Raw genomic sequence first — 13,587 nt, forward strand, 5'->3', positions numbered from 1 at the left:
TTTAAAAATAAAATAACAAATAAAAAATGGGAAACAAAACGTTTTCTGACCACGTTTTCTACCACCATATTCGGTTGCGGCAATGTCTCTGAGTTGCATAATTTATAGCAAATCACAAATTAGATTGTAACAAAAGCTTGTCTGGACATTCATGAGTTATTATGCTTATGCATTGATGAAGTTATCAGAGAATGTAAACTATGTTTTCTGCACAAGGAAACCATCATTTAATGTCTGCATTGTCCATGGACACAGTGAATAAATGACAATGCACATACAGACAACGTGTGTGTGTGTGTGTGTGTGTGTGTGTGTGTGTGTGTGTGTGTGTGTGTGTGTGTGTGTGTGTGTGTGTGTGTGTGTGTGTGTGTGTGTGTGTGTGTGTGTGTGTGTGTGTGTGGATGCCATCGATGAACCTCTGCCCCAGATTCTCCAGAACGGCCTGTTATTATGACGCCACCAGGAGGCCAACTTTTGAAAAACAATTTATTTTAGATTACTCCTCCAGATTCTGTCCAAAGAAATCCCACAAATCGTTACACAGTATCTCTATTGTCATGTGTTCAATAGTCAAGGCGGATCTGTCTAATTGGCTTTTTTGATTGATTGATTGAAATATTTATTAACAGTTTGTAGAATTTACAGTACATTTTAAGCACAAACTCAATACAAAGACTGTTAACTGTGAGTGGACGACCCAATTAAGCATTACACTTGTTTACAACAGGGTCCACATTGTTCAATTCATCAAAGCTAAGCTTACATTGGCTAACATTGGCTTTCAAAGTTTGCAGGATTGGCCCGTTTTGAACACAAAGCCTCAGATTGAATTGAACGCAGCGTGCAAATTACGTGAAATCTTTCACAGACTTTCCTACTAGGCTAAGGGATATATTATATCCCACCCTTTTCCACCAACAGGTGGATCTTTGCAAATTTTTTTGGTGGAGACCTGTGCCCCGAGGGGCACTTTATCTAGTTTGTGTTGCTGTCAACAAGTTATTTTTTAATCCATTCTGACCGGGCACCCATTTTGGTGTCAGCATCATGTTATGCTTTAGCTATTGAAAAATAGCAGATCTACAAGCTCATATCGCGCCACCGAGTGGCGCGATACGAGCTTGTAGGTCTGCTATTTTTGAAAAATCGAAGAGCGACTGACATTTTTAATAATAATAATAATAATAATAATAATAATAAAACTTTATTTGTATAGCACCTTTCATGACATCAAATGCAGCTCAAAGTGCTTTACAGAACAATGGAGAATAAAAGAAAAGCAAAGCATAAAAGAAAAGCAAGGCAACGACATTAAAAAACAAGCAGTAATGCAGTACAGTGAGGACATGAATAACAAAAAATATAAGATCACTTAAAAGCAATGTTGTAGAAGTGGGTCTTGAGCTGAGCTTTAAAAATGTCTACAGAGGCTGCCTGACGAAGGTACAGAGGGAGCTTGTTCCATGCCGACGGCCCGTAGAAGCAAAAAGCTGCTTCCCCGTATTTTTTAGTTGCCATTTTTTTAGGCAAAGCGAGCAGGCCAGCAGTGGAAGACCTTAGCGGGCGGTTTGGGACATATTTAGGCAGGCAGTCATGTAGGTAGGAAGGTGCGAGACCATTGAGGGCTTTATAGACAAGTAAAATAATTTTAAAATCAATCCTAAAAACAACCGGAAGCCAGTGCAGTGATGCCAAAACTGGAGTAATATGTTCTCTCATCTTAGTTCTAGTTAAAACTCTGGCTGCTGCATTTTGGACAAGTTGTAATCTGTCAGTTGTTTTCTTAGGCAGTCCTGAAAAAAGTGCATTGCAGTAATCAAGCCGAGAGAAAACAAAGGCATGGATTTAGAATCTGATCTCAGGTCAGAATGGGTTAATCAGACCCAGTGTTTGTCCGGCGGAAACCTCGTATGAATCTGATCTCAGGTCAGAATGGGTTCATCAGACCCAGTGTTTGTCCGGCGGAAACCTCGTATGAATCTGATCTCAGGTCAGAACAGCCAATGGCGCAAAGTCACGGTTAGGAGGGGTGGTCTGGCTTCATATGGCAGCCACGTCTATGAACTTTTAATGACGTAAAAACCAGCACCCACGTGACGTCATGTGGCAGCCAAGTCTATAGACTTTCTAATGTTTGTTTAGATAACTTTAAACAATAGAGTATGTTTTGTTTAAAGAAGTGAGGCATCCCTCACTTCACACACGTGTGATTATTTTTTACCCTTCCAGTAAAGGTTCTGGGACATACAAGGTCTTCCCGTCGGACTGCGCCCGACGATATTGTGTGCATTTCCTGTTTCCTGCATCGCTGTTATCAATAAAGGGCTCGACGATGACGTTCCGTTGGCTCGGGCAGTGCGATGATGATTGGGTGCTATTCTATTCCCATCCCATAATAACAACAACGATCCCATCTCTCAAACCATTCCAAAGGAGGCCGTGCATAATAATAAAAGCCGTGCCTTGTTTTGCAAAGGCAAAAAAAACTCAGCTTTTGCTTGAATTCACACCGCCAGTCACGAGGTCAAAACATGTTTGGCTGAGTTCTGACACCACGTTTGGCAGCGGCCCGGCCCGGGGCCTCCTCCACAACACTGGGCCGTTTGTGTGGCGCTGGAACACGGGCTTCCCCTTAATGCACTGGCCTCCCATTTCCCTTCAGTTCAAAGGGAGTGACTTGGAGTGTGTGTGAATATGAAGCATGCTTGTTGGGACGGGTGGGTGGGTGGATTGGACTGGATGGATGACCTCTTTGCCTTTTTTTTCTTTTTCACCGGCCCCGAGGCTTTCCTCTCTCTGGCCAGCGTTCTTTCATGGCCGAGAGCGAATCAATTACCCAGAATCATGTTGCCGCATCCGCCGATCCCCCCCATGTGACAACGCTTGATGATGTCCAAAAATACACAGAACTATATTGATATGTTGTTGTTTTTTTGTGCTTTTTTTTTTTTTTGCTCTAGGGCAGAGCATATAACCGCTCGCGTGAAAACCTCATATGTGCAAAACCATTAGGATTAACCCATTCTGACCTGAGATCAGATTCATACCAGGTTTCCACTGGACACACACTGGTCTGATTAACCCATTCTGACCTGAGATCAGATTCTAAAAATGTCAGTCGTTGTTCGATCATTCAAAAATAGCAGACCTACAAGCTCGTATCGCGCCACTCGGTGGCGCGATATGAGCTTGTAGATCTGCTATTTTTCAATAGCTAAAGCATAACATGATGCCAACACCAAAATGGGTGCCCGTTCAGAATGGGTTTAAATGAAACCGACAAACAAGCTGGAAACGTTTCGCTCCATGTTTCAAGCTTATATAGATCTGCTACTTTTGATGCTTTTGTCTGCCTCTGTATGGTATTGATCAGGTAAGTATAGGGGGTTAATTAATTTACGAGAGAAAACAAACAACGAGTTAAAATATGGACATAGGAGGTTTCTGTTCCCCGACGTCTCGGCGATGGGCAATATGGTCAGTGCCGTTTTCAAAGCAGAGCAATTATCCCCACAGCCCCGCTCTGGACCAATCGATTCCTCCTCCAGCCCTTTTTAAATGCTTCTTCTGGCCAATTACAGCTCAGTGCATCCTCTGTCCTTTACTGGCCTATATCCTCCTCAGCGCAGCACTGATTTAACCCATTCTGACCTGAGATCAGATTCATACGAGGTTTCCGCTGGACACACACTGGTCTGATTAACCAAATTCTGACCTGAGATCAGATTCTAAAAAAATGTCAGTCGCTCTTCGATTTTTCAAAAAATAGCAGACCTACAAGCTCGTATCGCGCCACTCGGTGGCGCGATATGAGCTTGTAGATCTGCTATTTTTCAATAGCTAAAGCATAACATGATGCTGACACCAAAATGGGTGCCCGGTCAGAATGATTTAAGTGTAATTTATGCTCCGTAGTACCGAGGTGTGCTATATAGCTTGTAGATCAGATATTTTTTGGCAAGCGACACCCTCCTGAGATGAAGTATTGGCTAAATTAAGCTTTAGTTTGTGACCAAGTTCCGACACTTGCAAGGCGGAGTGATAAACTCCCCCCTCCTCCTCCTCTCTCTCTCTCTCTCTCTCCCTCTCTCTCTCTCTCTCTCTCTCTCTCTCTCCTTCCCACCCTATCTCTCCTTCACTCTCCCCCCTCTCTCTCTCCTTCCCTCCCTATCTCTCTCCCCCTCTCCTTTCCTCTCTCTCTCTCTCTCTCTCTCTCTCTCTCTGTCTCTCTCTGTCTCTGTCTCTGTCTCTCTCTCTCTCTCTCTCTCTCTCTCTCTCTCTCTCTCTCTCTCTCTCTCTCTCTCTCTCTCTCTCTCTCTCTCTCTCTTATTTAACTCTGCCAATGAGATAAAGGGGAACACCCCCCATCCCCCAGTTTGTTTGCATCACGTGATCATAACCAAAGCTAGAAACGAACCAGGTGATGATGATGATGGTAAGAGAGAGAGAGAGAGAGAGAGAGAGAGAGAGAGAGAGAGAGAGAGAGAGAGAGAGAGAGAGAGAGAGAGAGAGAGAGAGAGAGAGAGAGAGAGGCGCGCAGGCAGCAGGAGGAGTCTCTCTCTCGGCAGCACACAGACAGACTGCAGCCCACAGTGAACACACAGTCAGTCGGTCTCAGTCGGCGGGAGGACCGTGTCGTGTGAGCAGCTTCTCGTCTCTGCTCTGCTCCGTCTCTGGATCTAATTCTTTCAGTCTCTCTTCTTCACACAACCAAGACCGTCCGTCCGCACGGCGAGACTCTTTCATCTCTACAGCAGCCAGCCAGCCTTAAGGACAGCTTGTTTTGTTCAATCTGGGATGGTATTATTAACACGCCGTTCTCTCCTCCGCTCCACTTTGCACAGTTTGTAGGATATTTAGTCCTTTTTGTGTTCTTCTTAAGCCCGCATCTCTTCTGTCATTGTGTCCTGTCCTCCTCACAGCATCCTTCGCCCGGACTCATTGCTACTGGGAGCAAGTTTATACACCTTCATATCGCACACACCACACACACACACACACACACCACACACACACACCCTCCTCCATTGCGCCCCCCTCAACCTTTATTATTTAATATCGGTATAGGCTACTTTTTTCGCTCCGTTCTCCCCATCTCGCATGCAGCCCAATTAAAGGATCACTACACTACCGGATCGCGGAGGATCGAATTGGATCGGATCGGATCAGGAGCAACGATCGTAACGGAACCGCGGGTTGTGTTTTTTCTTGTTTTTGGGGTGATCATCATCAGTGTGTCCGTGCCGTGCGTGTAGTAGTAGAGGCTAAGTGACAACACCCGGTGCACTTCTTCTCTTCATGGGGCGCGCATCATTCTCGCACGGAAGAAGATGCTCCGGTCAGTGCTAGGCGCCCCCGCACCGCTCACACCGCTGTCGGGACCCGAGGAGGATCTGTCGCTGTCGCCGGTGCGTGTCGCCTCCGCCGCCCGCGTCCTTCGCTCACCTCCTCCGCGGCGCTGCGGTCACCACCGGAGGCATCCCCCCCCACGGCAGTGAGGCTTTCCTTCAGCATGGGTCTCGTGTCCATGGCAGCTCTGCTGGCACCGCGGCGTCTCCTCCGGGAGACCCGCCACCACGGGGGCGGCCACGGCGGCGGCGGCGCGGCGGGCCATCATGGGCATGGTGGTGGTGGAGGCGGCGGCGGCGGGGGGGCTGCAGTGGCGCGGCTGGGGCCGGGCCGTGGGAGGCTGGCTCTGGGTCACGCTGGTCTCCTTCCTCGCCACGTTACCTGTGGAGCAGCTGCGCGCCTTCCCGTCTTCTCTGAGTGACTGTCAGACGCCCACGGGCTGGAACTGCTCCGGTAGGACCCTCTCTCTCTCTCTCCTCTCTCCTCCGTTAGAGGAGACCCTCTCTCTCCCTCTCTCTCTCCTCTCTCCTCGGTTAGAGGAGACCCCCGCCCTCTCCTAGCTCAGCTCTGTGTCTGTACGGTGCGGACCGCCGAGAGCGGGGGTCCGCACCGTACAGAGAGTGGGGGTCCGCACCGTACAGAGAGTGGGGGTCCGCACCGTGAGAGCGGGGGTCCGCACCGTACAGACACAGAGGTCTCTTGTCTTCTCTATCAGCTTTGTCTACAGTCTTTGTAGCTCCCTGATTGTCTGCAGGATAGGCTATAGTAGGCTATGCTCTTCTTCTCCGGGCTGGACGCACGGGGCATTTTTGTATTTATTATTATTATTATTATTATAAAAAAAATAATTGCATGGGAACAAACAATTTCATTTTTAAATTGACATCTTGGAGTATAAAGATGTGCATCTTAAAATTGACATCTCATGATCTGGGATTAAAAATGTGCATCTATATAAATGGATATCTTGGGTTTTTAGGCTAAAATGCAGTGCAGACTGCATGGGCATGCTGTAGCTGAATTGAGGCATTCCATGCATTCGGTGCCAATCTGGAGGCAGAAGCCATGCAGGGCATCTTATTGCAATGCATGCAAATCATAATTGTCTCGGAATTGTTTTGTGATTAAGATTATCCTTGCATTTAAAGTGGCCAACATGCATGTGTCGATGTGTGCCATGATCCATCCATCCATGCATGTGTAGCCTGCCTATAGCCTATATGGATGCATAAGGAGCAAATTAAAGTTTAGGATCAAGGCTCAAGCCTATTTTTTACGGTCTCACGTCGCTTAATTGCGGCTTAGCCGAAAGCGAACAGAGAAAGGATGTAAAAGGTGCGCTGTGTGTGTGTGTGTGTGTGTGTGTGTGTGTGTGTGTGTGTGTGTGTGTGTGTGTGTGTGTGTGTGTGTGTGTGTGTGTGTGTGTGTGTGTGTGTGTGTGTGTGTGTGTGTGTGTGTGTGTGTGTGTGCTGTAGGTTCCTCTTTCTGTTGGCATGAGGCGACATGCACCCAATTGCGCGAGGCATGAGACTCAGCCGCCCGCAAGCAGACGGCAGTTTTCCTTTCGTTCACATAGACTTTCCGTAGACTATATATGCGCTCTACTGTATTATAGGCTTATATCAATTCTATAGAACTGCAGGGTGAATCGTGTGGGCTTTCCTTAACGTGCATGTTATTATTGCCCATAAGCCCTTCATGCTTTCATGTAGAGTTTGTAGACTATATTCATGTCTGAATAGCCTTAATTATAGGCTATTATTGTACCTACAAGGGATACATAATTCGATTCGGCTTCCGTTATAGATAGATATTGTGATATTGGAAAATGCAGGCTATGATATGATCCCATTCTCTATTCACACTATATAGGCTAATGTCTGTTTTGACTCTTATATTGGCTCATTAAAGATAAGGCTATTATTGTCTGGTGTGCCTGGAAGTTGAGAAAGGAATTCCACCTAGCCTATACTATCATAAGCCTATAATATCATAATGGATATAGCTTTAATAATGTGACCTATTATATTCTACCTATACTGTCATTTTATGTTATTCTGACCACAAGCGGTCCAAATTGACTATAGGCTTAGATAGGCCTATCAAAGGGGGGGGGGGGGGGGATATATGTCTATTCCACACATGGAATAACTAGTTTCAAACTGAAACTAAGGTTGAGATTAGAATCATCCAAGCGTTCTATTTGTGTGCGGATCGGTCGGATAAGTATATAAGCAATTGTGGTGTTCTTTATATTGTCTTCTTGGCATCATTTTAGCTCCAGGCAGGGGAGAACAGAGCTGGCTATATACTGTACTGTACTGTATCTCTGTACAGTTTCATTTAGTGTCAGTGTCTGATGTGATGTTTTGTGTATTATGTGGACGGATATGTTTCTTTTATAGACGCTCCGGAGCCAAAGCGTTAAAAAAACGGTGTGTGTGTGTGTGTGTGTGTGTGTGTGTGTGTGTGTGTGCGCGCGCGCGCGCGCGTGTGTGTGTGTGTGTGTGTGTGTGTGTGTGTGTGTGTGTGTGTGTGTGTGTGTGTGTGTGTGTGTGTGTGTGTGTGTGTGTGTGTGTGTGTGTGTGTGTGTGTGTGTGTGTGTGTGTGTGTGTGTGTGTGATGATTTTCCTCCCAACACCAAATCTCTCTGGTGAAAATAGCAGATCTATAAAAGCTCACAACACGTTATGCACATTGCAATGTGCTGTGCACGCTTGTAGATCTGATATTGTCACAGAATGTTCGCCAGCATACTGTATGTAACGTTGTCAAAGATAAAACGATGTCAAAAATAATAAAACCGTTGAATTCATAGTCAAATTGGACTGATTTGTACATTTCCCACTGGCACTGAATGACAGCGTTTAATTCAGAACGATGTGCGTTGAAACACTGAATGCTCAGTTCCTAATTCTCCCAAAGTCATTCATACAGTGAATAAATAGTCCATTATTGGAGGCAGTGGTGTCTGTCGTTATGATTGTGTACAAAAGCTCAATAGTGCCGGCTGGATGCTGAATGCCCTTCCTCAGTGAAACGGCCCCATTTCAGTCCATAACCCCTTCTGACCGGGCACCCATTTTGTTGTCAGCATCATGTTATGCTTTAGCTATTGAAAAATAGCAGATCTACAAGCTCATATCGCGCCACCGAGTGGCGCGATACGAGCTTGTAGGTCTGCTATTTTTTGAAAAATCGAAGAACGACTGACATTTTTTTTAATCTGATCTCAGGTCAGAATGGGTTTAATCAGACCAGTGTGTGTCCGGCGGAAACCTCGTATGAATCTGATCTCAGGTCAGAATGGGATAAACAACAGAACAGGCTTGCACACTGACAGATTATGAGGCTCTTTGGATGCAAAAATATTCTTTTATTTCGGGGCGTGTCCCATGATTGCTTCATGGGGTGAACAACACAGCTTATACCATTGGAATTCCGAAAGTATGCATTGTACATTTTTGTTTATTTCTTTTTGTCATATACACGTGGTGAAGTATTGTAGTGTGATTGCAACAAACAACCACTGTCCACCGATGTTGTGAAAAATGAAAACTGGACCACCAAATGATATCTAAAGTCTGCCAACAATCATATTCTTTGAGACACACAGCCGAGTTTTTGCGGGGTCAAATACATAATCACATGACACTGATCCCCTTCACATATTCGCTCGTTCAAAGGAATGTGTATTCAGAAGAAAATAATATTTGGTGTGAGTGTGTGCGTGCGTGCGCATTACAAAAGTGCAAAAATGTTTCGGTCCTCAAACTACCATATATTTTTCTTTTTTGTGTTGCTTTTTAACCCTTTTTCTCCCAAATGTAGTCATTATGCCAATTGATTCCTCCCCACACAAATATCTGTGTTGTCATTTCAGTACCATGGGCGGTGGTGGGGAAAGTAGGCTACTCAAATGTTTAACTTAATCAGACCAGCGTGTGTCCAGTGGAAACCTCGTATGAATCTGATCTCAGGTCAGAATGGGTTAACTCATGCTGACCTGAGATCAGATTCATATGAGGTTTCCACTGGACACACACTGGTCTGATTAACCCATTCTGACCTGAGATCAGAATCTAAAAAAATGTCAGTCGTTCTTCGATTTAAAAAAAATAGCAGACCTACAAGCTCGTATCGCGCCACTCGGTGGCGCGATACGAGCTTGTAGATCTGCTATTTTTCAATAGCTAAAGCACGACATGATGCCAACACCAAAATGGGTGCCCGTTCAGAATGAGTTAAGTTATTGTACTTATCTATGTACTTTACACCATTGCAATCTACAAGCTGTGAGCATGTTTTTTTTCTTGGTGAACGCTCAGCTCACCCTTCCCAGAATTAGGCATGCTGGTGTTCAAGTGCTTAATCTAATCTCGCTCTGACAAAGATTGGGATTCGATTTCAGTCTGCTGCTCGCTGGCCTGATTAGAGCAGCGGTGTGGTTTTCCTTCCTTGACAACTGTGTTGCTGGAGACGGAGAGCCCCTTGAGACGAGGCGGTCATCTTCATCAAACATGAACTTGGTCTAACCCATTCTGACCTGAGATCAGATTCATACGAGGTTTCCGCCGGACACACGCTGGGTCTGATGAACCCATTCTGACCTGAGATCAGATTCTAAAAATGTCAGTCGCTCTTCGATTTTTCAAAAATAGCAGACCTACAAGCTCGTATCGCGCCACTCGGTGGCGCGATATGAGCTTGTAGATCTGCTATTTTTAAATAGCTAAAGCATAACATGATGCCGACACCAAAATGGGTGCCCGTTCAGAATGGGCTAAAGAGGTTTTGGCATCAGCGGCATGTCGCTTTCGTCTACCGCTGTGTGTGTGTGTGTGTGTGTGTGTGTGTGTGTGTGTGTGTGCATGCATGATGAGTTTATTAACACATTATGTGCCCTTTCATTCTTTCAAAATGGCGACCCAGGGTGCCCACTTTTAAACCCACATTTTGCCATTTTGAAAGAAATTGAGGCGAGGCGCTCACCTTGATCAAACATGAACTTGGTCTAAAGATGTTTTGGCATCAACGGCATGTGGCTTTCGTCTACCGCAGTGTGTGTGTGTGTGTGTGTGTGTGTGTGTGTGTGTGTGTGTGTGTGTGTGTGTGTGTGTGTGTGTGTGTGTGTGTGTGTGTGTGTGTGATGAGTTTAAGTACAGACGGTGTGCATTAAATGAAAAACTTTGAAAACCACTGCTCTATCAGACAAGACAATTATACGTTTGTTATTTTGCATTAACTCCGCTACATCGAGTATTTTACGCATGCACACACACACACACACACACACACACACACACACACACACGCAGACCTTTATCGATCCCCGTTGGTAAATTCGGGTGTCATTATCATCAGAGAAAGAAAACACTGCTATAGACCGATTCCGTACCGGTTTCATGGTCGCAGCCTACGTATTTCCTGTAGGCGGACTCGACGTAGCTGCGGGGGTAAAACCCTCACCAGGCGCACATCTTCCACTTCAGTGAACGGCAGAGTGACTGATGTTAGTTTGCCTCAAACTTTACTCCTTTACCTGCTTTTTTACTAACACTAACATTACAAAGATGCCCAGAACATCGAGATGAACCTTTATGTGTAGTTTATGGCTGCTCCAACAGTAGTGGCAACATAACAAATAAAATTACTCAATGGCTCTGGTCTCAGCCATCGCGGTGGATATTAGACATTCCGTTTTATTTTATTTGTTATGTTGCCACTACTGTTGGAGCAGCCATAAACTACACAGGTTCATCTCGATGTTCTGGGCATATTTGTAATGTTAGTGTTAGTAAAAAAGCAGGTAAAGGAGTAAAGTTTGAGGCAAACTAACATCAGTCACTCTGCCGTTCACTGAAGTGGAAGATGTGCGCCTGGTGAGGGTTTTACCCCCGCAGCTACGTCGAGTCCGCCTACAGGAAATACGTAGGCTGCGACCATGAAACCGGTACGGAATCGGTCTATAGCTCTTCTTCTCTGCAACAGTGCAAAGCGCCTCCTCATGGGAGTTGGCGTTGGACGTGATCTGTGTAATCCTTTGATGGGATCATTGGACGTGATCTGTGTAATCCTCTGACGGGATCCACTCGTTGCTGTCCAGCAACAGCTAACGTTTGCATTATTGTTGTTTTTTGCCTAAATGCTGATGTTGTTGTTTTATCCCTAATGTGGATCCCCCGCAGCTTCGGCTGCCGCGGTCGCTGTAGTGTTCCTCCTGGGCTCCCCATAAAACAACTCCTTTGGTGGGGGGGGGGGTGTTCCAGGGGGTCCCCAGCGAAAGTAGTTAACCCATTCTGACCTGAGATCAGATTCATACGAGGTTTCCACTGGACACACACTGGTCTGATGAACCCATTCTGACCGGAGATCAGATTCTAAAAATGTCAGTCGTTCTTCGACTTTTCAAAAAATAGCAGACCTACAAGCTCGTATCGCGCCACTCGGTGGCGCGATATGAGCTTGTAGATCTGCTATTTTTCAATAGATAAAGCACAACATGATGCTAACACCAAAATGGATGCCCGTTCAGAATGGGTTAACATATCTGCAAGCTCGAAACAACTCGTGCTTCTTTGTACATCTGCTACTTTTGCTGCTAAATTTGAATCCTGAATAAAAGTTGTGGTATTGGTACATGTGAGGTTTCCACCCAACACAGACAATTCACAAAGCCACGCCGTGCGCGCCGTGTACGACTGCAAAATCTCATGAAGTGGGAGTGAATTATACCGGTAGTCTGGCAGAGAGACAGGAGGGCACATCTGCCTCGGAGATTTGTTGAAAGCGAGGAGGTTGAGCGGGGTATAGAAATCCCGCATGCAGCCGAAGCGCCACTTCGTCACAAGCCTCGGAAAGCCAGAAGGCTGCAAACCTAGAGAAAAGCTGTGAATTATGCGACAAAAGCGGCGGCAGCGAAGGTTCAATCAAAAAGGGATCAAAAGTTGCTAATTGGCGAGTGTGCCTTATACTGCTGGGGTGCTTTTTTTCAAAGGAGGCCTCGGATGAAAAAGGCTTAATTCTCCTTCACAGTAAAATCACACCACCACCAGATTTAAATACTTAATGTGACCCAGGTTCCTCGCTCCCTTTCCATATGAAATGACTTTAAAAATAAATGCTTTTTTCGCCATTTTATGCTTCAGTTCACAGAGAGAGAGAGAGAGAGAGAGGAAAGACAGGACGGGAATTGGATGGAACAGACAATCAGACAAGAAGTGATTTGTGACCTTGTTGTATATCTGCTGTTTTTGAGAACCGCTGTTCCTTCTGTTATGTGGACGTATGTATGATGCCAAAGTGATATCGGCCTCGGCTTGGCTGACACCAAAAGGCCACTTTGATGGCTTGACTCCAACATTAAGTCAACTCAAGGTACAATGTGGCCCGGAGCGGAGCGCCACGTAGACCGGAGCGGAGCGCCACGTAGACCGGAGCGGAGCGCCACGTAGACCGGAGCGGAGCGCCACGTAGACCGGAGCGGAGCGCCACGTAGACCGGAGCGGAGCGCCACGTAGACCGGAGCGGAGCGCCACGTAGACCAGAGCATCAAGCACAAGTCACGAACTTGTCATCAACTTTCCATTCATTCTCTTTACTCTGTATAGTGTTCAGGGTAACAAGAAGACTCGCCCCGTTTCTGTTTTCCTCCCAGAATCTTCCCCAATGTGAGGGGTGGGAGAGGCTGGACAGCAGACGGCTGGACTTTGAATTTCTCTAACTATAAACTTTCATGACAGCAGACAGAACAGCCTAAGTACAAATATAATTTATGAAAAGCTACTACAGTGAAGTCTGTTCACAGAAGTTGTTGTAGGATATGTGGGGATTATCTGACGAGGTATACCATTTGAGGGGGCAAAACCTTACATAATATACTAAATAATACTAAATTGTTTATAGGGTCAATATAAGTAAAATAATATAGCCTTTCCACAGGAGTATCTTTTTATATTTTTTCCAAAAATAATACAAACAGCCAATAGCATATTACAAAGTTATCCCCCTCACTGGGGAAAATTCCGGGAGGAATAACGGGCACGCACCGGGTCGAGTCTTCCGGTATTCGTGTTCAGTGAGGGGAAAAAAAACAAACCAACAGCATTACCACCAGAGTCACACTGATCTGCTACCTTTGATGCTTTTGGGTGATGCTGTATTGTGTATTGATTGATTGATTGAAATATGTATTAACAGTTTGTAGAATTTACAGTACATTTTAAGCACAGACTCAAT

General features: G+C 45.6%; 1 protein-coding gene across 1 annotated transcript in view; it reads left to right on the top strand.

The window, feature by feature from the left end:
- Nucleotides 1–5,330: 5,330 nt before the first annotated feature.
- tmeff2a (transmembrane protein with EGF-like and two follistatin-like domains 2a) overlaps nucleotides 5,331–13,587 on the top strand; it is a gene marked incomplete at both ends in the record, with an annotated part of 244,960 nt that continues 236,703 nt past the window's right edge. Inside the window, 2 exon segments of the mRNA XM_083776070.1 lie at nucleotides 5,331–5,408; nucleotides 5,535–5,802. Coding sequence (XP_083632196.1) covers nucleotides 5,331–5,408; nucleotides 5,535–5,802 — 346 coding nt within the window.

Source organism: Protomyctophum parallelum (assembly GCF_964188405.1).
Source record: "Protomyctophum parallelum genome assembly, chromosome: 11".
NCBI lineage: Eukaryota > Metazoa > Chordata > Actinopteri > Myctophiformes > Myctophidae > Protomyctophum > Protomyctophum parallelum.